Source organism: Tamandua tetradactyla, chromosome 12, assembly GCF_023851605.1.
Source record: "Tamandua tetradactyla isolate mTamTet1 chromosome 12, mTamTet1.pri, whole genome shotgun sequence".
NCBI classification, from domain to species: domain Eukaryota; kingdom Metazoa; phylum Chordata; class Mammalia; order Pilosa; family Myrmecophagidae; genus Tamandua; species Tamandua tetradactyla.
Window position 1 is genome coordinate 67,663,612 of NC_135338.1, and position 26,980 is coordinate 67,690,591.

General features: G+C 58.7%; 1 protein-coding gene across 2 annotated transcripts; it reads left to right on the forward strand.

Annotated features, from left to right (window-relative positions):
• Positions 1-3,236: 3,236 nt before the first annotated feature.
• SEMA7A (semaphorin 7A (JohnMiltonHagen blood group)) lies at positions 3,237-26,229 on the forward strand. 2 transcript variants are annotated; one of them, XM_077123797.1, is made up of 15 exons: positions 3,237-3,423; positions 16,947-17,098; positions 17,589-17,630; positions 17,950-18,042; positions 18,224-18,308; positions 18,467-18,577; positions 19,200-19,339; positions 20,052-20,236; positions 21,139-21,247; positions 21,348-21,546; positions 24,106-24,233; positions 24,452-24,606; positions 24,827-24,888; positions 25,152-25,450; positions 25,719-26,229. In XM_077123797.1, exons 1-15 carry the CDS (start codon positions 3,252-3,254, stop codon positions 25,905-25,907), a joined length of 2,121 nt encoding a protein of 706 aa, XP_076979912.1. In that variant the 5' UTR covers positions 3,237-3,251; the 3' UTR covers positions 25,908-26,229. The 2 variants fall into 2 exon arrangements, with proteins under 2 accessions (XP_076979912.1, XP_076979913.1); XM_077123798.1 differs by having other exon boundaries at positions 25,152-25,836.
• Positions 26,230-26,980: the final 751 nt, after the last annotated feature.

Sequence of the window (26,980 nt, forward strand, 5' to 3'; positions counted from 1 at the left end):
CTTGGGCTTGGGCTTCATCCTTACACCTTCCACAGGCCTCTTGTCCACGTGAAGGCCAAGTGCAGCTATGGAGTCAGGACTGGGTAGGGTGTGGGCTGAGGAAGCTTGGAGAGTGGTGGAATGAGGTTGGAGAGGAGAGAAGAGCTCTCAGGGCCTCTGGTTGCTTTGGGGCCATGAACTTCAGGTCTGTGTGTGTCCATTTTTTGTGATTACTCAAGGGGTCTTCTTGGGTTTGTCTGTGCCCGCAGTTGCCCCAGGGCTCAGGAACTGGCCCCTTCAAGGCTTTTTTCTTCCCTCTTTTCCATCCTGGATAGAAGCCCCTGTGTCATGTTTTCTTCCAGCCTCCTCTCCCCATGCTTTTGTATGTGAAGTCACGGGGAGGGGGAATGTGAAATGTGCCTCCTCCTCAGACCTATCAGCATTTACGTCTGTTACTTCCACTGCTGGTCCATTTCCCATCATTGCCTGTGAGTGGGGATTGTGTCCCCGTCCTTGGTCCAGGCCCAAGAGCTATCCTTGGCCTCCAGTGAAGCAGGCCTCCATCATCACTGCCCCATTCTGATCTCATTTCCCTGTACTTCCTGAGGCAGAAGAGTCCACACCCAAATACCAGTGCCATGTCCTTCCTCACCCTGGGTACCTGCCCCCCTCTATGCCCCAAAGTCTAGCTGCCTTCTCCCTCTATAGTACACCTACCCCAAAGCATAGGCCGGGTACTCACTACCCCGAGTGGGCTGCCATCTGGCCCTTGCCCTTGGCCCCAGGTTGGTTGATTCGGGGGTGGCTGTTGGTGGCATCCTCTTCTCTAGAGTGTAGAGGGAGGGTGGGTGAAGCAGGTGCTGAGCTGAGCATGGAAAGCTGAGCCAGAGGCCCACCCTGAGATGTGGGTGGCATGGTCTTTAGCACTCCCCACCCTACCTCCAGCCTTGGAAAAAAAATTTTTCTGTCATCTACCACAGTTTCCATCTGCTGTCCTGTTGACTAAGAGGCTGAGCCCTGCTACTGGCCTGCCCTTCCATCCAGCACCAGGCAACTTGGTTCCAGAACCTCTCTGGGTTCTTTCTGAGGATTCTTAGGGCCCAGACATCAGACACACACAGGGGGCAGACGTGAAAGTGTCCATCTCACTGAGAGGCAATGCAACATGGAGGTTAAGGTGTGGGCCCTGGAAGGACTGCCTGAGTTTCAATCCTAGTGCCGTGCTTCTAACTAGCTGTGTGACCTTGGGCAAATCGCTTCTCCTCTCTTTGCCTTGGTTTTGTTTTTCATAAAAGGAGACAAATAATAGCACCTACCTTTAAAGTGGTGAGGATTAAATGAATTAATACCCGAAATATGTGCATAGCACACAGTAGCCTCAGCTATTGTTATTTGGAGTTAAAAACCCAGGTTCCCATCTTTACCAGCTGACCTCGGACAGATCCCAGCCTTTCCCTATGTCTCAGTTTTGTTCTTTCTAAAATGGGGTTATGCTCTCTCCCTCACTGCGGAGATGATGTAGATGGAAGTGGACTGTGTTGTGAGTTGCTGTGCACATAGGCAGTGTTTTCAGTAATTCTGAATTTATTTGAATTCCTAGTTTTTAGTTTTTAAAGGCAGAGGCACATGATGTTTTCCCCCTTAACTCTGCACAGAGGGCAGACACTGGGGGCCATATAGTTCAGCAGATTGGGCCCTGGGCTGGAAGCAGGTTGACATTCTCGGAGGCTAGTCTGGGCCAGGCCATGTAGCCACAGGGTTGGCGGGGGTGGGGGATAGAGGTGGGGGTGCCGTCTAGGGAAAGGCTCTGAGACTGTCCATGACCTCCCTCTCTCTGGGAGTAGTATACCCCTGAGCATCATGGCATTGTTGGCCCCACCCAGTGGGTCAGGAACCCAGCCCTGCACTATCTTTAGGGGCATCTTGACATCACCTAAGATGAAGTACTTTTAGGGAAGAAGGAGGGGACAGTTAGAAGCAGAATGTGAAATGTAAAGCAAAACTTCCCTGGTCATGGAGGAGGGCAGGGGGCTGGGGCTGGGGTCAGGGCAGGTTGTCTGCTGTCTTTGCCAGTGTCTGTAGTGTGTGAATCAGGTCTAGCTAAACCTCTGAGTCCTAGAGGCTGAGCCCATGTACGCCGCTACCACCTCCTCACCCTGTCCCATGCTGTCTCTTCTAAGCACAGCCCACCTTAGGCTCAGCATCCAAGACGCACTGGATAAGTGCTTACAGATCTGGGTGCAGTTCCCATCAGTGGTTCCCTAAGGCACCCTAGTGGGTCTGCATCCTCTCTGGCTTGAGGGAGGGGAGATCCCTTCACACAGGCAGGCAGGTGACTCTGATGGGATGAGCTGTTGGTAGAGCCACCTGGACTGCTCAGGTGACTGCAGAGGACCAGGCCAGGGCTCTCCCCCTGAGAGTCACCACCGGGTCATCAGGTTGCCTGCAATAGCCAAGTCCTGGGCCTGGGCAGAGATCTCCTAAAGCTGATCTGACCCTGCCTCCTGGAAACTGTGTGGGCATGCAGGATGCTCCCCTTTCTATTTGGGGAAGGGGCCTTCCTAATTATATCCCCCTCCACTCACATGGAAATTAGTTTGGATTTTCTGAGCATGCACCAGCTGGCTGGGGGGGGAGGCAGCCCAGAAGGCTGCTGGCTGGGGAAGGGAGAAGGGAGGGGAGGGAGCCAGGCCAACATGAAAAATTCCCAGCGTTCTCACAGGCAGAGTGATAATGGGGTGCTGAGTGCTCCCCACAGATCATGGACCCGCCCCCTTCATTCTTAAGGGAAATTATCTTGCTCCTGTTCCTAGGCTCACAGGGAGCCGGTGTCCACTCAGGCCGGCGCATCCTCTGCCTCTGCAAGGTGCAGCCCTCTGAGCCCAAACCACTTAGCTGGCTATTAGCGATGTGTCTAGGCTGTCTGAAAGGTCCTTCCAAGACTTACAGGCCAATGTTTTCATGGAGTGGGGGGAGTGGAGCCGATGCCCAGAGAGGGGACGTGCCCTGTCTCTGATCTCAGAAGACCACAAGTCTGTCTTGCCCTTGCCCGGGTTCTCCCTGTGCAGTTACCGGGAAAGGGACCGCGAAGGTAGCCCCGGCCGCTGGCACGGCTCCGCTGAAGCAGCTGAGGAGGCAAGAAAGACGGCGAGGGGCGGGGGAGGGGCGGGGTGGGGTCAGGCGTTTGACTCCGCCTCCCGGTGTTTGGGGTTGCCTGCGGCCGGGCGCTGGCTCAGTCTGGGTGCTTGCCGCTGTCGCTCCGGGGCCGAGGGATGACACCGCCTCCTCCCGGACGCGCCGCCCTCGGCGCCCCGCGCGCCCGCGTCCCCGGCCCGCCGACTCGGTCTGGGCTCCCGCTACGGCTGCTGCTACTGCTCTGGGCGGTTGCCGTCGCCGCCCAAGGCCACACGAGGAGCGGACCCCGCATCTCCGCGGTCTGGAAAGGTAGGCGGCGCCGCGCGGCCGGCGGGGCGCGGGATCGGGCGCTGCGCCGGGTGGGCGCGGAGCGTAAGACACCCAGAGGGAGTGCGTGTGCGCTGCTCTGCGGTCCTGGGCTGTCTCCGCGGGGAGCGTGTAGGTCTGGGTGAGTGTGTGTGAGTGTGCGCGCTGGCACGCCGGAGAGGGCTGTAACGCTGCAGCGAGCGAGCGGCGGGGGCTGGAGCCCGGGCTAAGTCGCTCCAAGTCCGCCCGCTGCCGAGAGCCGCAGCGCCAGGGCGCGGGGGAGGGGGCGGGCCCCTCTTTCGGTCCAGAGCTGCTCTCGGTCCTTCGGCGCCAGGGCCTCTCGGGAGGACCCTTGCCCGGCCCAGGACCCCCGCCCGGGCCCCCTCCTCCTGAGCTGCAGGCTCCGCTGACGCGCAAGGCGCTGGCTGGGCCGAGGAGCGGGGCGCGGACCTCTTGCAGCCGCCGCCGCGCTCCGGCTGCGGGAACAAAGACCCCACCGCCCGCCCCCGCGCCCGCCCCGTCCCGAGCGCGGGCTGGGCAAAAGGTTGGGCACCCTGCACCCTTGGGCTAGCTGGTACGTGGTGCGGTGCGGGAGCTTGGGGTGCCGGGTCGCTCCCTCCGCAATGCCGGGACCGGCCGCTCCCCCCTTGCCCGCACGTGGCAGTTGTCACCAGGACTCGGCGCCGGCGTGGGGAGCAGTGCCCGTTGGGTGGGGCGCGGCCGTCGGGACCCCTGGTCGGGGGCGCAGGTTTTAGGCGGCCGTAGATATGTGAATCTGGGGAGCCCGGGTCTTCCCCAGGGGTGCCTCAGTTTAGACCCCTGTATGATGGACCAAAAAGCCAACCTGGAGAGGGTTTGAGATTTTCTGCCACGAGGGACTGAGCACCCCTCGCCTCCATTGCACAGGACAACTGTCTCTGTCCCCAAATCTGGCATTGCCGTAGCCCCCCTGTGGTGGTGGTGGTGGTGGGGACTCGCTTTGGGGGCTGGGCTGGCCGGTCAGATCTGGCCCTGCTGGGAGTCCTTTGATGCCTGCGGCAGTTTGCAGGGATTGCAGAGTTTGAGCATTATCTGGGGCAGGTATTCTTAGCCGAGGGGAAAAAAACCCACACAGAATGAATGGTCTGAAACTGCCGCAGCAATGAAGGGAATGTGACTTGCCCAAGGTCACTTGACACCGTGGGAGCATATCTTACAGGCCAGAGCTCTGACCTGGCACAGAATGTCCTGGTTAGGGATGGGAACATTTAGGAAGTTCTCCTGCCATCAGGGGCTCTGGAGGGTCAGCTCTGCTACCCAGCCAGAGGTGTTCATGGAGGAGTGGACAATGGTGCAGCTGGAGCACAGATGGCCTACTCATGGTGGACATGTGCACATCTTTCAGACTCAAGTGTGGTCAGCTCCCGCACAGGCTTACTCTGCCTTGCCATCTTCTTTATCTTGCACCCAGCCTCCTGGTCTGTCCTGAACAGCAGAGTGCTTGGGATTCTGCAGGGAACAAATGACCACATTTGAGTGATCTGAAATCTCCCTCTGCACCAAGTCTCTTGCATTTAGCTCTACTCCCCTCCCCCTGCCAAGATCTCCCCAAGACCCTCCCCCAAACACACTTAATGCACACCCACTTCTCAGCACTTAACGCTTATTTCCCCATCCTGGGCACTTAGTCCCCACCCTGAGGCTATTTAAAGCTGCTTTCAACCCTTTTACCTAAGCTAACTTACCAAAGCTCCCAGCCTTGCTCCCGCGCTCTCCCTTGCTCTGCATGCGGTTCACTGCTCTAGGTACACTGTCCATATCCTCCGCTTGCTAACGCACTATTGACCCCCGTTTGGGTCTACCAGTTTCACGCCAGTCTTGTCCAAGGGCACTCTGTGGTTGCCTTCATCAGTGCCAGGCATCCCGCTGGCCAGACAGGCCCTGCCATTCACCTGCCCACCCCCAGGCCCACCAGCTGGTGACAGTGTGCCCAGCTGACAGCTGCCTCCTGTCTCCTGTGGGGTGACACATGGTAGTCGGGCAGGATTGGACTTGGGACTTGGGCAGGGCAAACCCAGGAGTGGGGTAAGAGGGGGACACTCCTAGGCTTGCTGGAGGCCTAAGTCCCTAGCCACCAAAACCAGTGGGCAACAGCCTCTGGGAAGCATGAGATCAAGGATGATGGTGATTCAAGAACCACTTCTCCGTGAGGCATAGATTGGGGTTGAAGGGACTTTTGAGCCCAGGCAGTTGTGGGGACTAGAGGAAGTATGGAGGGCTCTTCTGTCTTTTCTGTTGTTTCTTTGCTGCTGCTAGGGAAAGATTAGAATAGGGAGCTCTGGGAAGGTCCCAGGCTGCACTTATTCAGGGAAGTTAATGTCTCTCCAGCCTTGACACCTTGGCAAAGACTTAGCCCAGAGCAGCTTGGGGTAGGGAGAGCAGTGTGCCAGCATTGACCTGCCGGGTGCCCTTGAGCTCCACACCTGTCTGTGACACTCAGAGTGCTCAAGGGCAGGAAGTGCTAGCACTGAAACACAGGCCAGGCAGGGTGTGTAGGTGCAGTCAGGGGCTGGAGGGGAATGGGTGGGGGTGAGGGCAGGGGGTTAACAAGAGGTGGGCCGCCTGTGTAAGCTGTGCACGCTCTCCTCATTCCTTCCCTGGTTGGAGGAGATAGAGATGCCTAGGAAGGTACTGACCCCCAAGGTCAGAGGTGAGCCAGCGTGTCCATTGCTGACACAGAGCCCAGTCTCCACCTGCCCAGACAATTCTGACCTCTCCCTTTTCCAGTTAAGCAACAGGATGTTATTGTTGACTCGGTGGCTCCTGGGGGATCCATTATGGGGTTGCTCCCCAGGGCAGGGGGTTGTTGTTACCTCCTCTAGGGGATGAGGTCACAGCTGGGACTCCCTGAGCGTCAGCATTTCCAGTGGAAATCCTTGCCCCCTTGGGGATCTGGATGTGCTCATCACCTTCAAGGTGAACTCCCTCTGCAGAATAGGGAGGGGAGGCAATTTCCAGAGGAGACGGGGAGTTTCCTAACTGGGAGAGGTGCTTGGGGCTGTCACCAAGAATGTCTGCCAAGCACTGTGACCCCTCTGCCCTGGCAGTAAAGATTCTGAGAGCGGGATGGGGGTGGGGGTGGGGGAGCAGGGTTAGGGAGGGGAGGGCTGGTACAGCCCAGGGATGACCGTGGTGAGGGGGAAAGAGCAGGAAGCTTGGGAGACCGTGTTCTGGTCCCAGCTCTGGCCTGTTTCACTGTGTGACCTTGGGCAAGTCCTTGCTTTCGTCTGAGCCTCAGTTTCCCTAAATGCCCAAAGAGGGCAGGGGGTGAGGCATAAGGAGACTTATTCTTTTCTGAGCCCTAATGCTTTATTTAGGATTCCTGCCTCTTTTGGGAGGGAAGGGCTCACCAGAGGCTGTGGTGGCCCATTCAAACCTTAGTAGAAATGAGAAATTGAAACCTGGAAAGTCAGGGGAAATCCTTGAGTTTTATGTTCTTTCCTGTCTTTTTCTTTCATGGGCAGAAGGCTGAGGTACAGCTGACAGAAGCGACCTGCTGGCCTGTAGCCTCTAGGGTGGACATATTCATTCACCAGACATTTCCGGGGCTCAAACTTGCGCTGGGTTGGTAGGTGGGCTTAGAGGATCAGCGATGAGAAATTTCGATGATTCCCTGTCCTTATCGCTCTCCCGCTGTCGGCAGAAATATAGACAGGTAAACCTGCAGTCACAATGGAGTGTAGCCTGGGTTGCAACAGAAGGTAGCTGTGAGAGCCGAGGAGTACCTAACCTAGTCTACACTGGCAGGAAAGGCTTCCTGGAAGAGGTGGCAAGCTGAAGTGGCCGAAGGAGTAGGAGCTGGCTGTAGAGGGGAAGGGCAGGAGGAAGCACACCTGACTTGGCAGGTAGGACCAGAGAGAGGCAAGCGTGGAGTCAGCCTGGGTCTGGTGGCTCCAAAAATTTTTTTCTCGGGAGGAGACATCTTAGCTGGGCTGCCTGACCTTCCACAGCAGCTCAGCCATAGGATTGCTCTTGAGCCTTCAGTCCAGCAATGCCCAGTCTCTTTACCTTCCCTCTTGGGAGTCTGTAGCCCTGGTGCCAGGTCTCCCTTGAGCCTGCCCAGGTGTCCAGGGCCCTGCCCAATTACCTGTAGAGGGCAGAGAAGGAGAGTCCAGGGCTGCCTGGGAGCTGAGCGCAAACATGGCATGAGAATTAGCCCCGTGGCAGCGGCAGGCGCTGTGGCTTGGACGTCTTTGAGAGGCTTGGACTCCGCAGGAACCCCAGCAACGCCAAGACCCCATCACAGCTCCCTGACGGGAAGCTGGGGCGGGGTGTGGGGACGCCAGGGCTTTCCTCCCTGACTCCCGACCTCAGGGAATTCTCCAGGTGAGGAGGCCCTGTCTCTTCCTCTGTGGGCACTCTCAGTACTGGGAGGCACTCCCCCGGTACCAGCGGGGCCTTGTGGGTGGCGCGAGGGAGGGGAAAGGAGTGGGGAAGTTGGCAGGGTAGGGTGGGTCGGCAGATACCCTTCCTCCAACCAGCTTCTCCTTCCAGAAACCTTGGCTCCTTAAGGGGGATAGATCACTTTCCTGGCTGGGGCTGGGGTTGTGGGTACTTGGGAGAAGCTGGGAGAGCCCTCAGGGACTGAGCCAGACCAGGCCCCAGTGTGTGGGTGGGGAGCTAAGGCATAGCGCAGGGGTGAGGTGCAGCGGCCTGTAGGTCCAGTAGCAGGAGTAGGTGGCCCTTGAGTTGACAGCTGAGGCCCCTGATGACACTTAGCCCTCCGCCTCCAGCCCCATGTTCCCTGTCTTACCCACTGAGGGTGGCTGGCGGTGTCAAAAAGAGCCTAACCACACTTCCTCTGTCCTGCCTGGCAGCTCTGGGGTCAGAAAGTTTCCTCTTCTCTTGGTTTCCTTTTTTAGCCAGGTCTCCATGCCACAGAAGGCTTTCCATGTAAAGGAGAAGGAAGGGGCCTTGCCTTGTCCCGTCTCCCACCAAGGGCCAGTCTCCTTTGCCAGGTATTCGGCCGGGTAGCTGTCCTGACCTCAGTGAGCCAGGCAGGCCAGAGGACAGGGAGGGGAAAGCTAGAGCATGAGGGACTGTGTCTGGTCCCTTTCCCAAGCCAGCCCAGGTGTTAGAGGGGTAAGACAGTTTGTGCCTTCCCCACCCTCTGTAGTACAGACCTGAGGCCCTGCTTCCTCTCCAGAGCTGTGATCTTGGCCTCCTCAAGGCTGTGCCATTCTCTGCATCCCTGTGCTGACCCTTCCACCTTAAACCCACTACAGAAAATGCTGCTGTCCTCCCCAGCTCCCCAGTCCATTACCCTGGGGCCGACCCTCCCTGCAGCCCGCTCACCCTCCTCCTGCTTTCTGCCGGTGGGCTCTGCTAGTTCAAAGCGTCCACCACCTATCTCACTTCCTCCACGGAGCCTTCTTGGGTTACTCCAATGCACACAGCCTGTCTTGGGGTAGAGCCAGGGATGTCAGAAAAGAAAGGTCAGAGCTCAGCTGTACTAACCACACATTCCACAGATGGGAAACTAGAGCCCAGAGAATGGCAGGGACTGGCCTAAAGTCACCCAGCTAAACAGACAGAGCTGGGAACAGGGTGGTATCTCCCGTCCCTGAGTCTCCTCCAGCCCCCAGGTCTCAACCTTTCTCCAATTGCCTGTCTGCCCTCATGCTCAGTCCCAGCCTTGGCACTCCCTGAGCCCAGCTCCTCCTGGTCTGGCTCACTTGGGCCAGCATTCTTCCTTCCCCAGCTCTCTGTTTCCAGAAGCCACACTCTATCATGACCTGTCCTCCCTCAGGATCTTAGCTTTGAGTTGGCTCTGTGTATTTCATCTGGTATTTTCCTCGGGGCAGCTGGGCCTCAGTTTGCAAGGACAGGTTGATCTGTGTCACTGCTCAGGCTAATCTGGGTTTAGCCATCAGAGCAGCCTGGGTTTAGGCTGATCCTGCTGTGTCTCCTGCACTCCCTGCTCCCCAGGGGGCCTTGGGCTCTGTGTCAATCCTTCTGGGGGAACCCCTCATTGGGGAGGGCAGGCAGCCCAACTCCTGTGCCTAGGTCTGTGTTCTGCTCCTCTCTGAAAGAGAGGCAGGAGAAGCCCTAGGTTTGGCCTTGGGGAGAGAGCACCTGGAGAGGAGGCAAAGAAGTGACCTAGGGGTGCCTAGGACTGTGACAGGAGGTGAGGGTAGGAGAGTCAGTGTGGGGTGGTGCAATCAGGGAAAGCTTCCTTGGGGTGGTGTGGGGGGGCAGAGGCTAGCAACAGGGGCCAAGGCATAGGGCCCGGAGCACCGTTCAGGTTCTTGTTTGTCTCTGGCACAGCCGAGCAAGGACAGAAGCTCACCAGGTTCAGCTCTGCACCCCTCGGCAAGCAAGGAGCCTATTCTCAGATGTCTCCCCTTCTGACGTGGGGGCTTGGCCCGCCCTAGTCCTCCCTCTCCCTGCCGTCTGAGCTGGCCCCACCTGCCTGGGCCTGACCCTCACCTGCAGGATTCCACAGTCTGGCTGAAGTTCCACCAGACAGCCTGGTCTGCGAAGAAGTCATGTGCTAGGTGGTGGATGGGCACAAGGTTGGAGGAGGACAGAGCAGTAAGGGTCCTGGAGCCAAGGGCATTTGGGCTAGATTCAAAAGGACAGGTGATATCAGTGTGCACAGAGAAGGGGAGAGGGGCAAGGGCAGTCTGGGTGAAGGGAGAGCACAAGCAAATGCTTTAAGTAGAGAATGAGCCATGGCAGGAGCAGAGATGTGGTGGGCCTTGACTGTCCGGGAGAGGAATTGGGCCCTGCCAAGATATGCAGTAGGGAGCCATGTAGGTTCTTGAGGTGGAGACCCAGAAATGGGGTTTTGGCCAGTGCTGGCTGGGTGGGAACCCAGCTGGATAGCCAGTAAAGGGGTTCTTGCCATTCCCTGCCCCTCACTGTAAATGTCCCAGAGCACAGTGTCCTCTGTTCTAGGCAGAGAGATCTTGGAAGCCTTTTCTTCCTAATTACTTGTATTGGTCAGCACTCAGAGCCAGGACCCCATGCTGCTCCTCCCAGTTTCTGCCCTACTGGCCCTACACACTCACGCTCGCTTACACGCACACTCAGCAGTTTATCATGGTCAGAGGTCAGGCTTTCATTGGCCAAGAGGCCTCTGAGTTGCTCCACCCCTCTTTGGGTATCAGTCTCCTCATCTGTATGGGAGGGGCTGGCCTAGGAGCCTCCGGGGGTCCAGCTGTGGATCACAGATTATTAGCCCAGATTCTGGAGTCAGCCTGCTTGAGTGTCCATCTCCACCCCACCACTTCCTCGCTCTGTGGCCCTGGACAAGGTACTCAACTTCTCTGTCCCTCACTGCCCTTGCCAAATGGGATAGTGTGAGAACCCACCTCAGAAGAGATTGCTGATGATAGGATGAGTTACTATAGCTAAAAATCATTGAGAGTGGTGCCTGGCACATAGGGAATAGTATGGAAGGGTGAGATGGAAGGGGTATCACCATCATCATCATCCCTCAGTGCCTCTGATTTCTGATGGAATGTGATAGTCTAGGCCGGGTGGCCCAGCCCTGCCAGCTTTTCCTAGCCAAGCGTGCTGGCTGGCTGCCCTTGCACTGTGCCACCCCCGCCCTCCCCGCTGTCCCAGGCTAAGGCTGCGATGGTGAGCCTTCTGTATTTCCACAGTCCTTCAGTTCTGTCCCCTTCCCTGCCCCTGCACTGGTTCTGGGCCCCAAGGACAGACCCTGCACCTCTACCCCTCTTCTCCTTTGAAGTAGCCACCAGCTGACCTTGACTTCTCCCCATCCCCCCGCCCTATGGGCTTCTGGAACCTGCTGTGCTAGAGAATGGACGGAAGGTGGGTAGAACAAGGTGTTCTGTCCTGGGCTTCCTGCCTCCCCTGGGCTTGGGCTCAGGGCTTCCTTCCTTCTCTGGCTGGGCCTCCATCCCTCCCCGAGCCCCCAAACCTGGCTCGGCTCATCCTCCTACAGCTTGTTCTCCACGCAAGCCTCTGCCCCAGTAGGGTTCCCCCCAGCCCAGCCTTCTGGTCCTTTCTGCAGCGGCGCAGTACAGAGAGCGCTCGACTCTTGGCAGCTTGGAAGGGCCTTAGTTTTCCAGGCTGTAAAACGGTGTCCCAGACCCTTGTCCCGCCTTCTTTGCAGAGTGGTTGGGGAATTTGGTGGGCTCATTAGTGTAGACGAATAAGAATTTTGGCTTCTGCTGCCTCCACCTCCAGAAAGCTGTTTCTGACTTCTCTAGCAAGCGCTGACCCACACTTTCCCAAACTTGACCCATAAACTTTAACCCTGATTATTCTGTGATTTGTTCCAAGAATGATGGTGGGTCGTAAACTGAGACCTTAGCATGTGACGGTCCCCTGGCCCCACCTGCCCAATTCACAAAGGAAGAAATCAAACTCAGGGAGACCCAGGCCCTGATCTCAGTCACAGCTTAACCAGCCTCCCCAGGACCAGAGGTGATGGAGGCTTCAGGGAGCTGGGACCGCCGTGGGCAGGAGGAGGCTTCCGGCCACACAGCTTGTCATTCCTGTGGCTGATATAGAGGGGCAGAGCCCTCCTCGCTCCTCCATGAGCCATGTACTTACTGCCCCCAACGCCCTACCACTTGTCCTGCCGTACAGGCCCTTTCCCCCTGCTAGGCAGCTCTCTGGAACCTGGCCCTGCCCCAGTGGAGTCAAGGTTCCCAAACAGTGACCAAAGCCTAAAGAACCATGGAACAGTGCCACCTCACTGCTGACGTCCTGTTCCCTGGCCATATTAGGAGAGGCAAAACCGATGAAACATTTATCCCTTTGACCCCACCCCCAACGGAAAGTAGGAAAGGTTTCTTCCACCACCTGACACATTGCTTGGTGTTGTGCCATTAGTCACTCCTTTTGGTTTAAAGCTTTGGCTGCTAGAGGCCGCTGGGAGGTTGGGGATCCACCTGGGAGGTGGGTGGATGGGTGGGTGATTCCCTTCAGTTATCAGATTAGTGACTTGTCACCTAGAGAGCAGATGAGCAAAGGAAGGAAGGATGCAGAGCAAGAATGACACAGGAAAGCAGAGATAAGATGTGGGAACCTGGAGCTTTTTGCAAGCCAAGAGGCTTTTGAAGAAGTCCAGAATGTGATTCCTTGAAGGGATGGGGCTGGCCGATGGGAACCAGAAACCCTCAGTTCTGACCTGGTCCCCTCCTTCCCTTCCTTACGGTGTGCCCTTGGGCCAGTGATATAGCTTCTCAGCCTTCAGCAGCCCCTCAGCCCAGGGATTGCTCAGATCCTCTCTCTTCCGCCTTGACCTGTGGGTATGGGATTCCAAGTAGTAGAGAAGCTGCAGACTGATTCCTGGGCTCCATGTGGCCTTCTCTTCCCCCCCGGCCCCAGTTGTGTGGTTAGGGGAGGGTGTCGGAGAGGCGGGGCAGTGCGGGGAGGCCCACTGGGGAGGAGGTACCTACCAGATGTGTTTGGGTTCCAACCTGGCCTTGGCTGCCTGACTCAGGCATTCCCTGGTGAGGTGCCCACATTCCTTCCATTCTCAGATTCTTTCAAAGGGCTCATTGAGGCTAGCATCAGTGCTCCTTGGGGTCAGTGGGTCAGGCTGGAAGACTGCCCTTCCTTATTGCTCCCTTTGTGGTCAACGACAGTCTCCCATTCCAGCCTCTCTCTGGCCCTCCCTACGGGCTGTCCTCTTTCACAATCAATGAAACTATGGGAACCAGATGGTGACAGCACCCAGAGGGAATGAGGGGAAGGGTGATGCTCCACCAGACAGGCTGTTTTAGGGAAATCCACCCTGCAGAAGCCCAGACTTGCTACGGTCACTCAGTGCTGGGACAGTGGTGACCACGAAGAGGAAGCAGGCCTGTCGCTTTCTAACAGAGTCAGAGGTCCTGGACCCCCTGGCTGGGTCTGTGTCTGGGGAGCCTGCGCTCCTACCCTTCCCCTCGACCCCTGCATCTGGCTGGTCCTGACACAGGAGGTCGGGCTGGGACTCAGAGGGGGCCTCAGAACCCCTGCTTGGGGGCAGCGGAGTGTGCTTTCTTGAGGATTGGCTCAGAATCACAGGGCTGGGGGTGGTTTGTCTCCTGTGCCCATCACACCTCCAGGGCCATGCCTGCCCCACGAGTCCTTAGCCCCCTCCCCTGCCTGAACCCCTGGTTATTCTGGGAGCTTTTAGCTACCACTTAGTCAGCCACTAATGCGTCAGGCCGGGGAGTGAGGGGGGAGACACGGTGCCAGACGGTGCTCCTTTTAGACATGCAGGATGGGAAGCAGAGGGGGCTGGTCAGGCGAGGCGGGGGTGGGGGGATGCCAGAGGACGGGGAAGCAGTGCTCCATCCTGGCCAGGCTCGCAGGGAGCAGGCAGCGCAGAGACTGCTGGGCGGTGGGTTGCTGTGTTCCTTGGGTTGTCAGCTGACTAATGGCTGCGCCCCCTTCCCCTATCACATGGGGCCTCAGCCTACCTTCCGGAATCTTCTCTCATTAGATCTCTGCCAGGCTGCAGCACGTGGCCCCTGTCCCTACCATATGTCTGCCTTCCCACCTTTGCTCAGGCTGTCTTCCCTGCCTGGTGTTCTCTCCCTGCCTGTTCTTGGCCCATCTAGCTTTTATCTGCCTTCTTCATCTCTTTGAACTCAAAAGGCAACAAAAGGAAAGCATTTCGGGACCTGACATTTGCTCCCTAGGTCTGAGCCTTTTCAGGGGCATTGCCTGCCTGGGCAGAGCCTTGAAGGTCATGCCCCTGCCTTGGCCCAGCTCTCTCAGTGTTAATCAGACTGGGCCACGGATCCTGGCTGGGGTGGCTTGGTGCTGCCTTCACTTCCAGGCAGCCCTCCTGCCCCTGACCCCCAGCCCCCGCTCCTGCCCTGAACAAAGCTTCCTTTCATGTATTCATCGGAGCTGCTGCTGCTGCTGCTGCTGCTGCCCCACACTTCCTGGGCACAATCAGGCCCTTTGAGGGCCTCAGGCGGTGTGGGAGCCGGGGCTGGGGCTGAGTAGAGAATGGGCCAAGGCCGTGTCCTGGGGATGAGCTGATGCTGGCTCTCCTCCACCGCGGCATCACCGGGCACCGACGGGAGGGGCAGGAGCCTGGAGGTCAAGGGAGGCAATGCTCCTGGTCCTGTTTGTCCTTCTGCAAAATGGGGTGAGGAGCCCCTGTCTCCCCCCACCCCGGAGCCTGGAGCGAGGGTATAAGGGGAACCTGGGCTCCGGCTTGCACATCCCCACGGGGCTGTTTTGGCCTCGGTGCTGCAGCCCTCGCCCGGCAGCCGGCAGCCCTCGCTCTCTCTTTGTGCCCCCAGCAAATCTTTTACAAGCAGCCCTGAGGTCCCTACTATGACAGATTTGCTTGGGAGCAGTGAAGGCTCCCTTTGGTGTGGCTGCCTCACCCCTCAGACTGGACTCCCAGGGCCGGGCCACATCTCCCCTGCCAGACTGCCCAGGTCCAGGCTGGATCTCCTCCTCCCTTTAACCTCCTTGTCACAGAGTTTCCATCCACGGCCTTCCGCATGAGGAGAACTGTATACTGCCCTCCTCTGAGGCCCGGGCTGTGGCCGAGGGGTGGTCCCGGGGGCTGAAGTGCCTGCTGCAGGTGACCGGCATGCCGCAGGGGTGGGGCTCCTTCCCCCTGGCCCTGGGGGGCTGTGGATCTCAGGCCCCAGCCTGGCCCCCCCAGATGCAGGCTGTGGGCAGAGTAGGAGGGGAGTGGGGGCTGCAGACTGGCTGGATCCTGCGGGCCATGGTGGCGGCAGCCTCTGCTCTGGCTGCTGGTGAGAGCTGAGTCAGGAAGGCTACCGGCTGCTGACCCCAGCTAGAAGGGAGGGGAAGCAGGGCAGCAAGTGGGGCTCCGATCAGCCATGTGTTGGCCAGCACCTCCCCAAACAACCCAGCACCGAGCTGTGCTCTCAGCCCCTGCCCTGCACAGGTGGGACTGAGAGGAATGAGCCTGGGGGTCCAGGGGCCCCTGACATCCTCTCGGCAGCCCGAGGACTTTTGTGGTGCTCTGAGGAGAGCCAGGCGAGCCCGAGAGCAGTGAGCTCAGCACTTCTCTCTGTGGCCAGCGACACGGCATCTCCCTGGACGCTCCGGAGAACTGATCCTCAGCCTGGCCCATCTTCCTGCCTCCGAGCTTGACCTTGGGCTACGCTTGTCCCCAGGGGACCTGGTTTCCTCCTCTGTGCAATGAGCCAGGCTGCAGCCGGGACTGAGAACATCTCCGGCTCCTTGGGGTGACCTGGTTATGCCTTGAGGAAAGGAATGTGTGCATTCTGCAGTTTGTAGCCCAGCTGCCCCTCACCCCCGCTGAAAGCAGAATCAGTAGGAATGGGCTCAGATGGCAGCAAGAGATTCGGGACAGACTCAATGAAATGGCAGTTATTTTCTCTCTGGGCTGGAGTGTGTTGTGCTTGGGTGTCACTGCCAAGCTGGCTGCCCCGGAGTGTGCTGCAGCTGAATAAACAGTTGAAAGGCTGAGTTCCTGGGTGAGGTCCCCAGGCTGGTTAGAGGTGGAGGATGCTGGCTGGGGCTGATTGCTGGGGACACAGCCCCACCAGCTGCCCCATCCCTGTAATTTAGTCCAGCAAACAAGACAACCTCTGCAATGTCACTAGAGATAGTAATCTCTCTGGAGGCGGCGGTTGCAGACAGTTCTCATTTTGGGTAAAATTGTCCCGGTCAGGCCTTCTGTTTAAAAGCCCATGCTGGGCCCTGTGAAGGCCCCCCTGCCCCAGGATTGCTGGAGAGGGAGATGTGGTCTTTACCCCTGGAAGAGCTGGAATTTTGGTGAAACCAGTCCAGAGTGGGCCAGGCTTCAAAGTCCAGCTGGGGGCACTGGGAGGGCAGGAGTATGGACTCTGGCTCACACCCTGCTGCCGTGTGACCTTGGGCTGGCTCCTGCCCCTCTTTTGACTTCTGTTTCCCATCTGTGCAATGTGAGAGAGTGGACTCCCTTCTGGCTCTGATCTAGTGCTCAACAAAGGGTTGGGAGTGGGTAGGGAGGGATCAGGGAGGGCTTCCTGTAGGAAGTGTGGGCTGTGACCAGAGTGGTTCTGGGGAGCCTGGAGCTTTACAGAGTGGGGTGACCAGAGGCCCTGCTGCCTGCAGGGAGGTGGAGGTAGCTGCTTGCTTTTTCTTGGGGTGGCAGAGAGCATCACAGGGCCTGGATCAGGCTTGTCCCCTGGGACAGAGCTGAGGGTCCCTTGTCCTTCCTCCTGCCTGAGCCCAGCCCCTCCAGAACAGCAGAGTTTGAGAAGTCTATTCTCCCCAGGACCCCCTAAATTCTGCTCCCACCTTGAGGTCACACATGTCATGGGGGAGGAAGAAGCTGCCCTCCTAGGGGACATGGCTCTGGGGTGGGGACAGCTGGTTGCTAGGTCCTAAGGGCCCCTTATTCTATTGTCCCTGCTGTCTGAGACCTGGTGCCACCCCAGCACGGCCAGTGTCCTGAGCATCACACCTTAGTTGCTAAGGGGGTGCTGGTATGCCTGGGGGTGGGGGTGGGGTGGGGACCCAGGACAGTCCCTCAGGGCCCAGCCTCAGTGCTCCACCAATTGCCTCCTCCTCAGGCCGCTTGGGGCAGGACCGGATGGATTTTGGCCAGGCCGAGCCGCACACGGTGCTTTTCCACGAGCCGGGCAGCTCCTCCGTGTGGGTTGGTGGCAGAGGGAAGGTGTATCTCTTCGATTTCCCGGAGGGCAAGAATGCCTCCGTGCGCACGGTGAGCCCCCCCGCCCCCCCTCACCACCCCCCTCTTGCGTCTAAGCTCTTGGCCTTGGTGAGGAGCCTTGGGGGAATGGAGAGGGCTGGCCTCCATTCCTAAACCTGCCCTCCCCACCACACACACACACACACACACACACACACACACACACACCGTATCCCATGAATAGGCCCCTGGGGGAGGCTCCCTCAGAGTTGTCCAGGTGGGGTTTGGGGAGAGGTGTTGCTGAAGGCCGGAGCCTGCCCCCGTGGCACGAGGCCTGGCGGGAAGCTGGGCTCCGGAACCCCAATCTTCTGGGCTGTGCTGTTAGACAGAGGGGCTGTGGATCTTGAGTAAATTACTCACCCTCTCAGAGCCCCAGAGGCTCATCTGAAAAGTGAGGATAATGGTGGCCTCATCCCAGGCTTGTCCTGAGGATGCGTGGGAAGCAGTTTGGTGGGTGTGTCACCTCTGGCAGCGTGGACTGATGCATCTCCCCCATCCCCAGGTGAACATCGGCTCCACGAGAGGGTCCTGCCAGGACAAGCGGGTGAGTAGGGGAGAAGGGGTGCAGAGGGGAGGCTGGGCCCTTGGAAGAGGGAGCCGGGATGCAGCCTGAGGGGGAGGTGGGGCCCTATCCCAGGAACCTCAGACTGAGGGGTAGATAGGGTCCTTCTCTGGAGGCCTCTTTTCTTGGGGTGGGGGATGGGGTCCACTGCACCCCGTCTGGACTCTTCTAGGAGGTGCCTGTTGTGCATCAGCCCCTTGGATACCTTCTTCCCCGAGACTGAGGGTCCTAGTGGTGGGCCTGCCAGGGCTTCCCTCTGACTGACCTCCCCTCTCCTGCCCCCTCTGCGTGTCCCTGGCAGGACTGTGAGAACTACATCACGCTCTTGGAGAAGGAGGACAAGGGGATGCTGGTCTGTGGCACCAATGCCCGGCGCCCCAGCTGCTGGAGCCTGGTGAGATGGCCCCTTGCCATGTGCCTGGTCAGCTCACCCTTATCTGTGGGCTCCTGCCCGCCGTGGTGGGAAGGATGTGGGATTCTGAGGCTGGCCTGTCTCCCTGGGCCGAGACGCTGGTCCCCATGGGGGGCAGGAGCTGTGGGATCACATGGCCGTCTGACCCCTTTGTCCCTCCCAGGTGAATAACACTGTGGAGTCGCTTGGTGAGAGAAGGGGTTTTGCTCCTTTCAGCCCGGATGAGAACTCTCTGGTTCTGTTTGATGGTAAGGCTGCAGCACGGGCAGGAGGGAGCCGGGAGGGACGCTGCTGCCCTGGGCTGCGGAGGGGGTGGTCAGACCTGGTCCAGTGGCCTCGCCTTGGGGCAGGGACTTCCAGGAGCTGTCTGCCCTTACCATGCCATCCCCGCCCCCACGGTGCCCAGGGGACCAGGTGTACTCCACCATCCGGAAGCAGGAATACAACGGGAAGGTCCCTCGGTTCCGCCGCATCCAGGGCGAGAGCGAGCTGTACACCAGTGATACCGTCATGCAGAGTGAGTCAGGCTCGGCTCCCGTCCGGGGTGGGCGAGGGGCCATGGATCCCAGGGCAGATAGGCTCCGGGGGTTCCCTCCACTGGGTCCACAGGCCATTCAGGAAAGCAGACGCTCCGTGTAAGCCAGAGCAGCCAGAGCCGAGGAGCGCGGGTGGGTGGGGAGCAGGGGCATAGCAGAGACAGGCAAGAGGGGCCGCCCGCTCCCGGGAACAAAAACAGAGAAAGCACCAGACCCAGCACCGGGTCCCCAGGAGCCAAAGTTTATCCACCTGCTGAGCTCATGTGGGGAGAGCCAGCCTCTCCCTCCTCATTAGGGCTCCTCCAATTAAGCAGAAGTGACAGAGCAGCCCCCAGCGGCCACCCCCGAGTCCCCAGGCATGAAGTCATTGCTCCCTGGCCGATGACATCTTTGTAAGAGGACGGCCAAACAGGCGGGGGGTGGAGATTCAGTCTGGAGCCCCTTGGGATGTTGGACCTGATGCTCTGAGTTTTATTCCAGGCCTGATTTGTCCTGAGTTTTTGCAGACCTGGGGGTGTGTGCACGGCGGGAGTGGAGATGGGCCCTCTTCCGCCCCCAAGCAGACTCCTTAGCCTCACGCCCTCTGGCCTGTGTCCTTGGCAGACCCACAGTTCATCAAGGCCACCATTGTGCACCAAGACCAGGCCTATGACGACAAGATCTACTACTTCTTCCGGGAAGACAACCCCGACAAAAACCCCGAGGCCCCGCTCAACGTGTCCCGTGTAGCCCAGCTGTGCAGGGTGAGTCGGTGTGTGAGGGGTGAGGGGCCCGGCGGGCAGGAGTGTGTGTGCATGAATTGGAGTGAGTGAGTGTGTGGGGCGTGGTGTGCACATATGCCTGCCTGTGTACATGAAGGAGTGTGTGCAGATGTGAGTGAGTCTGTGTATGGGATTGTGGGAGCAAACGTGTGGGCACAAGAATGTTCCTGCATCAGTGGTGGGTCCATAATGTCAAGTTCATATGCATGTGGGATAGTATGCAAGTGTATGTCACTGGCGTGAGACTGTGTGTGAATGTGTGCATGTGTGGGAGTGCAAGAGTCTGAAAGTGTCTTTGCGTGTGTGCATCTCACTGTATGAATGTGCTGGAATGTGTGAGTCTGTCACGTGTGCGTGTGCAAGTGTACATGCATGAGTGTGCATCTGCATGAGTGTGTATGTGAGTTGTGTGATGTGCATGTGTGTGAGGTTGTGCACATGTGAAAGTGGGCAAATATGCGTGTGAGCCTGTCTTCTCTGTGGGGACCCAGCACCCTTACCCTGCAGGGCTCCCTCACTGGCCCTGGGCCCTGGGTGGACCACGCCTGCTGGCTGGAGCCTGGCCTGGGTCGTGTGGCGGCCATGCCTCGGCCCCTGGCAGGCCCTGGGTGTGGGCATGCTGGTGGCAGGTGCCCTGGGCAGGTGGGGCAGCCAAGCAGGTGCTGAAGGCCTCCTCTCACTTCCTCCCTTCCAGGGGGACCAGGGTGGAGAGAGTTCACTGTCAGTCTCCAAGTGGAACACCTTCCTGAAAGCCATGCTAGTGTGCAGTGACTCTGCCACCAATAAAAACTTCAACAGGCTGCAGGACGTCTTCCTGCTCCCTGACCCGAATGGCCAATGGAGGGACACCAGGGTCTATGGTGTTTTCTCCAACCCCTGGTGAGTGACTCTTGTCCTGGAGGCCAGGGGCTGGCATTGGCCATGTGTCCAGTAGGCCCTGCTAGGGAATGGCTGGGGTAGATTGATCAGGGATAAGACTGTGGCTGGGCCTGGGGTGGGTGCAGGATACCCTGCAAGCCATGTGTGCCATTGTGTTTGTGAGTCTGTGCACATGGCCCGTGTGTGTGCTAATAGGCACACTCACAGCTGCATCTGTGCCTGTTTGTCCGAGCATCTGTGTGTGCTCAGAGAAGGTGCTGGGCCTTGGGAAGAGGCTGCCAAGGCCACTTTTGGGGTGCTGGGTGCTATCACACCTGCTCAGGCAGCTGCCTGTGCCTGATAATTCACACTTCTTAATCACTCTCATTGATTGAAAACAAGACAGGAGAAAGTGGTGTGTGTGGCTGGGGGGAGGAGAGGTAGGGGACAGGAGGGGGAAGCTAGGGCCTGTTGTGTGGCACCTGTGTGGGTGAACCCACCAGGGCTGGGAAGGGGATGGGGTCCAGCCTCCTTGAACATAGGGTCCTGCAGCCTGTGCCCAAAGAGGGGCTGGAGAAGCACCCAACAGGGATGGCCTGCCTTGGGGTTGGGCAGAGCAGACGGCCTCTGAATTCAGTGATCCTGTGAAATGCTTGTTGTGGTTTTAGATTGGGAAGAAAGAAATTGAACGTCCCTCTCTTCCTCCCTCTTTACCTTCCCCCTTCCCTGACATTTAATGAGCATCTACTCTGTGCTAGCGCTGGGCTTGGCCCCGGGGATAGACCCTGCCTTCCTAGAGCCTGCAGTCTGGGAGCTTGGTTGGAAGGCTGAAGCTGTGCTCTGCCTGGTGCTGGGTTGGCCTAGGTGAGAGGAGGGGGCCGGGTCCTGGGCGCCCCACTGAGGCGGTCTCTGGGTGCCTTCAGGAACTACTCTGCCGTCTGCGTGTACTCCCTCGGCGACATCGACAAAGTGTTCCGTACCTCCTCGCTCAAGGGCTACCACGGGGGCCTGCCCAACCCGCGGCCCGGCAAGGTAAGCAGCAGCCCCCACAGCGGTCCGGGCCCTGACCCCGCTCCCGCCCCCACCCTGCCTCCAGCCACCCCACTCACCGGGGCCTTGTCTCCTTGCCCAGTGCCTTCCAGACCAGCAGCCGATACCCACGGAGACTTTCCAGGTGGCTGACAGTCACCCGGAGGTGACACAGAGGGTGGAGCCGCTGGGGCCCCTGAAGACACCACTCTTCCACTCCAAGTACCACTACCAGAAAGTGGTCGTCCACCGCATGCACGCCAGCCACGGGGAGACCTTCCATGTGCTGTACCTAACCACAGGTGAGAGACTGCCTGGGGACCCCCAGTCTACTTCGTAAAAATGGACATGAAAGGTCTGCAGGATAATGTAATTAACATGTGGCTGGAGCTGTTCGGGATTGGTGAGTGGGACTGGAAGAGTCAAGCAGGGTGGGCTTCCTGGAGGAGGTGGGAGCAGAAGAGAAAGTAAAGGGCATTTTAGGACAGGAGAAGAACATACTCTAGGATTTGGAGGCAGAAATGTGATGAGTTTGAGCGCAGCCTGGGGCAGCCTTAGTCCTGATGTCTGACTTGGGGAAGAAGAAGATGGTAGGAAGAGGTGTGGAAAGAAAGAGGAGATCCTGCGGGCCTCTGCCAGGCAGAATGAGGAAGTCGGATCCTCTTCCTGTCTTTGGGATTATGCACAGTGAGAGGACACATCTGAGGAATTAGTGGGACCCAAAGAATTTAGTGAGACACAAGGAAGGACTTCCAGGTGGCAGAGCTTTTGCAGAGTTTTGTGGGCGCCTGGGACGGCATGTCCCCTTCCCTGGAGGGGGATTCCCTGGGGGAGTGAGGGTGTTGCTGGCTGGGTGCAGTGCCCTGGGATATGCCCTCTGGACAGCCACGGGGCAAGGAAGAGCCAGCCCCAAGCTGGTTGTGGCTGGTCCTTGGTCCAGTACTGTGGTCAGAGGGGGGTCTCTGGAGCAGGCACTGGCAACTAGTGTTGGCAGGGGCCACAGGCCTCCCTTGAGACTGGACAGTGGTGACATCTGAAAGGGCAGTAGCTCTCCCTGGGTGCCCAACACCTCTAAGGTCACACAATCCAGGCCCTAGCCACCCACCCTCAACTGTTTGGGCTTGCCCGGTGATTCCTTACTGCTGTGTACCCCGGGGTTTTCTGGGCAACTGGAGCCCTAGGGCGATTGTTTGGCATCTGGAAACCTCCAGGTGAGAGATTTGCTCCGGGCCGGGCCTTGTTTACCCTTCCTTTCTTGTGGCTGTCAGCCAGGGAACTGCAAGGCATTGGGGAACAGGAGAGAAGAAGTTGTGAAGTACAGGCCTGGGGGGCAGGAGCCAGGACAGGCAAGGCTGGCCTTGGGTGAAGTGACCCATGGACTCCTTCCTCACAGACTTGGGAGCCGCTGTCTTGGTGCTCCCTGAGGGCCATTTGGAGCCGGCAGCAGGAAGGATTGGCGTCGGATTAAAAAGAAAACTTTCTGAGTCCTCTGTAGAGAATGGGAGGCTCTCATAACCTGGAGAAGTTGTTGGTTCTCGTCCTGAGAGTTTTGCCAACAAGAGGCTGTTCCTGGGGCTGGGTGGAAGGAGGTGAGAGGCAGTGTGTGCGAAGGCTGGGACCAGGGTGGGGGCAGCGTTAGGGGCTAGTCGGAGCAAAGGAGCACCTGGACGCATCTGAGTGCAGAGGGGGTCACAGAAATGTGGAGGGAACTTCCGAGCCAAGTAATCATCTGACTGTGCTTTTTTGGGGACAGATGATGCTCTGGGAAATTGGGAGGGAGGGAGGAAGGGAGATAGGCTATTCTAGAAACTGGGACAGCGGGCGAGTTGGGGAATGGGAGGACCCAGGGGTTAGGATGCCCATTAGTACCCGACAAGTGCATGCGGATAAAGCATTGGTCTAAGGCAGGCAGTCTCCTCAGGTGACCTTGGGCGAGCCACTCCTCCTGCTAGAAGTGAACCAGATGGAATCTAAGATCCCTTTGAGATCCATGATTTTATAAAAATTAAAATATCCCGTAAGACTAAAGGCAAAAACATGGTATCCTGGGCTGGATTCTGGAACAGAAAAAGGATATCAGTGGGAAAACTGGTAAAATCAGAATAAAATCTTTATTTCTGTTAACAGTAATGTACCAATGTCAGTTTCTTAGTTGTGACAAATGTATCACGGTTATGTAAGATTTTCACAATAGGGGAGATGGGGTGAAGGGTAAATGGGAACTCTGTACTATCTTTGCAACTTTCCAAAATTATTACAAAATAACAAGTTTATTTAGGGAAAAGACATTCCCTATGAGTCCATGAGGCAGGGGAGTGATAAAAGAAGCTAGGGATTGGATTCTGAGTGACCTGGGTTCCAACTTGGTCTCTGCCCTTCACCAGCTGTGTGACCTTGAACAAGTTGGTTAGCCTCTCTGAGCCTCCTTATCCATGAAATGGGGAAGATAACATGCAGCTCACAGGGCTGTGGAGCACCCAGGGAGGCATCGTGTGGACAGAACTTGACATAGTTCTTGGGTGCCTTGCCTGTCCTGGCTCCCGCCCCCCAGGCCCACACTTCGCGACTTCTCTCCTGCTCCCAAGAAACTTCTGGTTCTCTTCTTCATGTTTGAGCTTCCTGTGTGGTCTTGGGCACTTTGGGGACCCTCTCGAGGGTGCCCTGAGCCTTCCTGACCTGTCCTTCCTGGGCTGTCCTTGGAATCCCACATTCCTCCCCAGTCACGCTCTCCTCCCCACCCAGTCCTATGACCCTCGCCTGAGCGATGACTCCCAGCCAGAGGCACCCTTCCCCTGGCCTGCGTCATTCCCCAGCCCCCGGGGAGGCTGCCCGCCCGCTGACCTTCTGCCCCCCGCCCGCAGACAGGGGCACGGTCCACAAGGTGGTGGAGTCGGGGCCGCGGGAACACAACCTCGTCTTCAACATCATGGAGATCCAGCCGTTCCGCCGCGCCGCCGCCATCCAGACCATGACACTGGACGTGCAGCGGGTGAGCACCCCCGCCCCCCGCGCGGCCCCGCGGGGTACCCCCGCATCGCACCACCGCATGGCCTCTGAGGACAGGGCTCCGCATGCTTGTATGTCCTTTCATGAGCCTCTGGGGCCCTCCCAGGCAGCCTGACCCTGGGGCCTGGGGCTTAGAAGTCTAGGGGAAGGTCGGGGATGGGTGGGTGCCTGGCCTGACCCCGAGGCCTGCTGTCTTTCCAGCGGAAGCTGTATGTGAGCTCCCAGTGGGAGGTCAGCCAGGTGCCTCTGGACCTGTGTGAGGTCTACGGCGGGGGTTGCCACGGCTGCCTCATGGCCCGGGACCCCTATTGTGGCTGGCACCAGGGCCGCTGTGTCTCCATCTACAGCTCCCAACGGTATGTGGGCTGCAGTGCCTTGTCCCCAGGAGAAGGGGGACCTGGGGGTGAGGGTGGGAGTGGTGTTGATGGGCCGCAAGAGTCATCGGATGCTGGACCAGTCTGTCCAGACCGTCTTCTGGATGGGCAACGGTGCTGCCACTGGGGTGGGGGGTGAGGACGGGGAAGGGGCCCGGGCTCCGGCTTCCTGTCTGCTCAGCCTCCCTCCTTCCAGCCCTAGGCCTGTGCTGCAGTCCATCAATCCAGCCGAGCCACACAGAGAGTGCCCCAACCCAAACCCAGGTACTTCATCTGTCCTGCCCAGGGTCTCTAGTCAACTGGGGGAGGGCACAGCCCTGTCCGGGGAGCCCCATCGGTGTAGTTGGTTCTGGGAGCAGGTGGGCTAAAGGAGAGGACGAGAATGAAGGAAAAAAACAGCCCCAGGCTCAGTGTGTTCATTTAGAAGCCTTGCCCCTGGAGACCTGGTCTGATGGGGGAGGACACAGCCTCCCCTGGGCGCCCTCTGTCCCTCTCACGGTTGCTGCCTCCTGCCCCTGCCTTCCCAGACATGGCGCCACTGCAGAAGGTTTCCCTGGCCCGGAACTCTCGCTACTACCTGAGCTGCCCCATGGAGTCCCGCCATGCCACCTACTTGTGGCGTCACGAGCAGAACGTGGAGCAGAGCTGTGAGCCGGGCCACCAGAGCCCCAACTGCATCCTGTTCATCGAGAACCTCACGGCCCGCCAGTACGGCCACTACCGCTGCGAGGCCCAGGAGGGCTCCTACCTCCGGGAGGCTCAGCACTGGGAGCTGCTGCCTGAGGACGGTGCCACAGCCGAGCACCTGATGGGCCGGGCCCGCGCCCTGGCCACCTGCCCCTGGCTGAGTTTCCTGCTCCCGCTTCTTCTCGGCCTGCTGGTGCACTAGGGCCCTCCTGGGGTCAGGCTTGCCACTGGCTTCTGCGGCCTCAGGGCTGCTAGAAGAGTCTCACTCAGAGCCGGCCGGGCCTGGGAGGTCCTTGCCCGCTGCTTCTTCCAGGGGGACCACATAACCTGAGAGGGGGGATGCCAGGCCTGGAGTCGTCCAGCCGCAGGCGGCTGCTGGGCCCCAGGAGGGTGGGGTGGTGGGTGGCCGGAGAATGAAGGCGCAGACTGTGAAGCTGGGGCTGTCTACGACCCAAGACTTTGCCATTTTCAAACATGCCTCAAACTTGACTAAATGCAGTGAAGCTCCTGGCCTGAGAGCCTGGCCCAGGGAGCGGGGCTTGGAAAGGGGACCCCATCTCTGCACCAGGGACCGCATCTCTGGACCTTGGGACTGAGATTAAGTCCTTCTAGACTCTCTACCCAAATTGCCCCCTGCCCCTTTCTCCCCCCATGGCTGGGGGTAGCTGAGTGTAGGCTGGGCCCTGCCCTCTCCAGCCCCCTCAGACCTGGGGGCAGGCACTGGGCAGAGCCAGCCCTGGGTCACACTGGACAGCCGCCTTGCATGTTTATTGAAGGATGTTTGCTTTCCGGACGGAAGAACGGAAAAAGTTCTATTTTTATGTTAGGCTTATTTCATGTATAGCTACTTCTGACTGCATCTGTATGAAAATACCAAAACTACATGCTGGGGATGGGGTGGGCAAGGGAGGGGCTGGGAAGCAGTGGGGTGGGTGGGTGGGTGGGTGGGGGTCCCTGTCTGAGGCTCCTGGGGATGGGATTAGGGTGCAGAGGCAAGCATGGGGTCATGGAGAGTGGCATGAGCTGGCTCTGCCCTGGGAGCCCAATCGGGGGGGGGGGGGACATCGTCCAAGCCCACTGCGTGTCCCACGGACACTGACCATTGACATAGGGGGTGTTTCGGGGAGGGGGACAGGGGAGAATGAAGGAGAAAACTGAGCCCCAGGTTTACCATGTTCATTTCGAAGGAGGAGCCGGGTCCTCGGGGAGGTTCCAGGACTCTGCCCTTGGCATTGGGGGTTGGAGGGCGGGGAGCCCCCTCCCCTCCCCTCAGCCCCCTTCCCCACGGGCTGTGCTTCCATGCTCCTAGCCTCCCACCTTCAGCTCAGGACATGTTATAACTTAGGCTAAACTGTGAATTCTGGTGGGGATAGCCGGGGCCAAGCTCTCCAGGTGGGCGGCCCTGCCCTCAGCCCTGTCCTTGGATTTCAGCAGAGAGCTGGGCCCTTCTCTGTCTGGGTCTGGCCAGCGGAGGGCCGGGGCCGGTGGCTTTCCAGCTTCAGCCCCTGCATCTCTTCTCAATGCACTTTAATAATGTAACATATTACTAATAAACGAGCTATTTATTTATCTGTGCCTGTTCCTTGCCTACAAAGCCGTCCTAGCCAGGGACAGGGCGGGCGGACGACTCCTGCTGACCCCTCAGCACCTTCTCGCTGTGTGAGCCTCA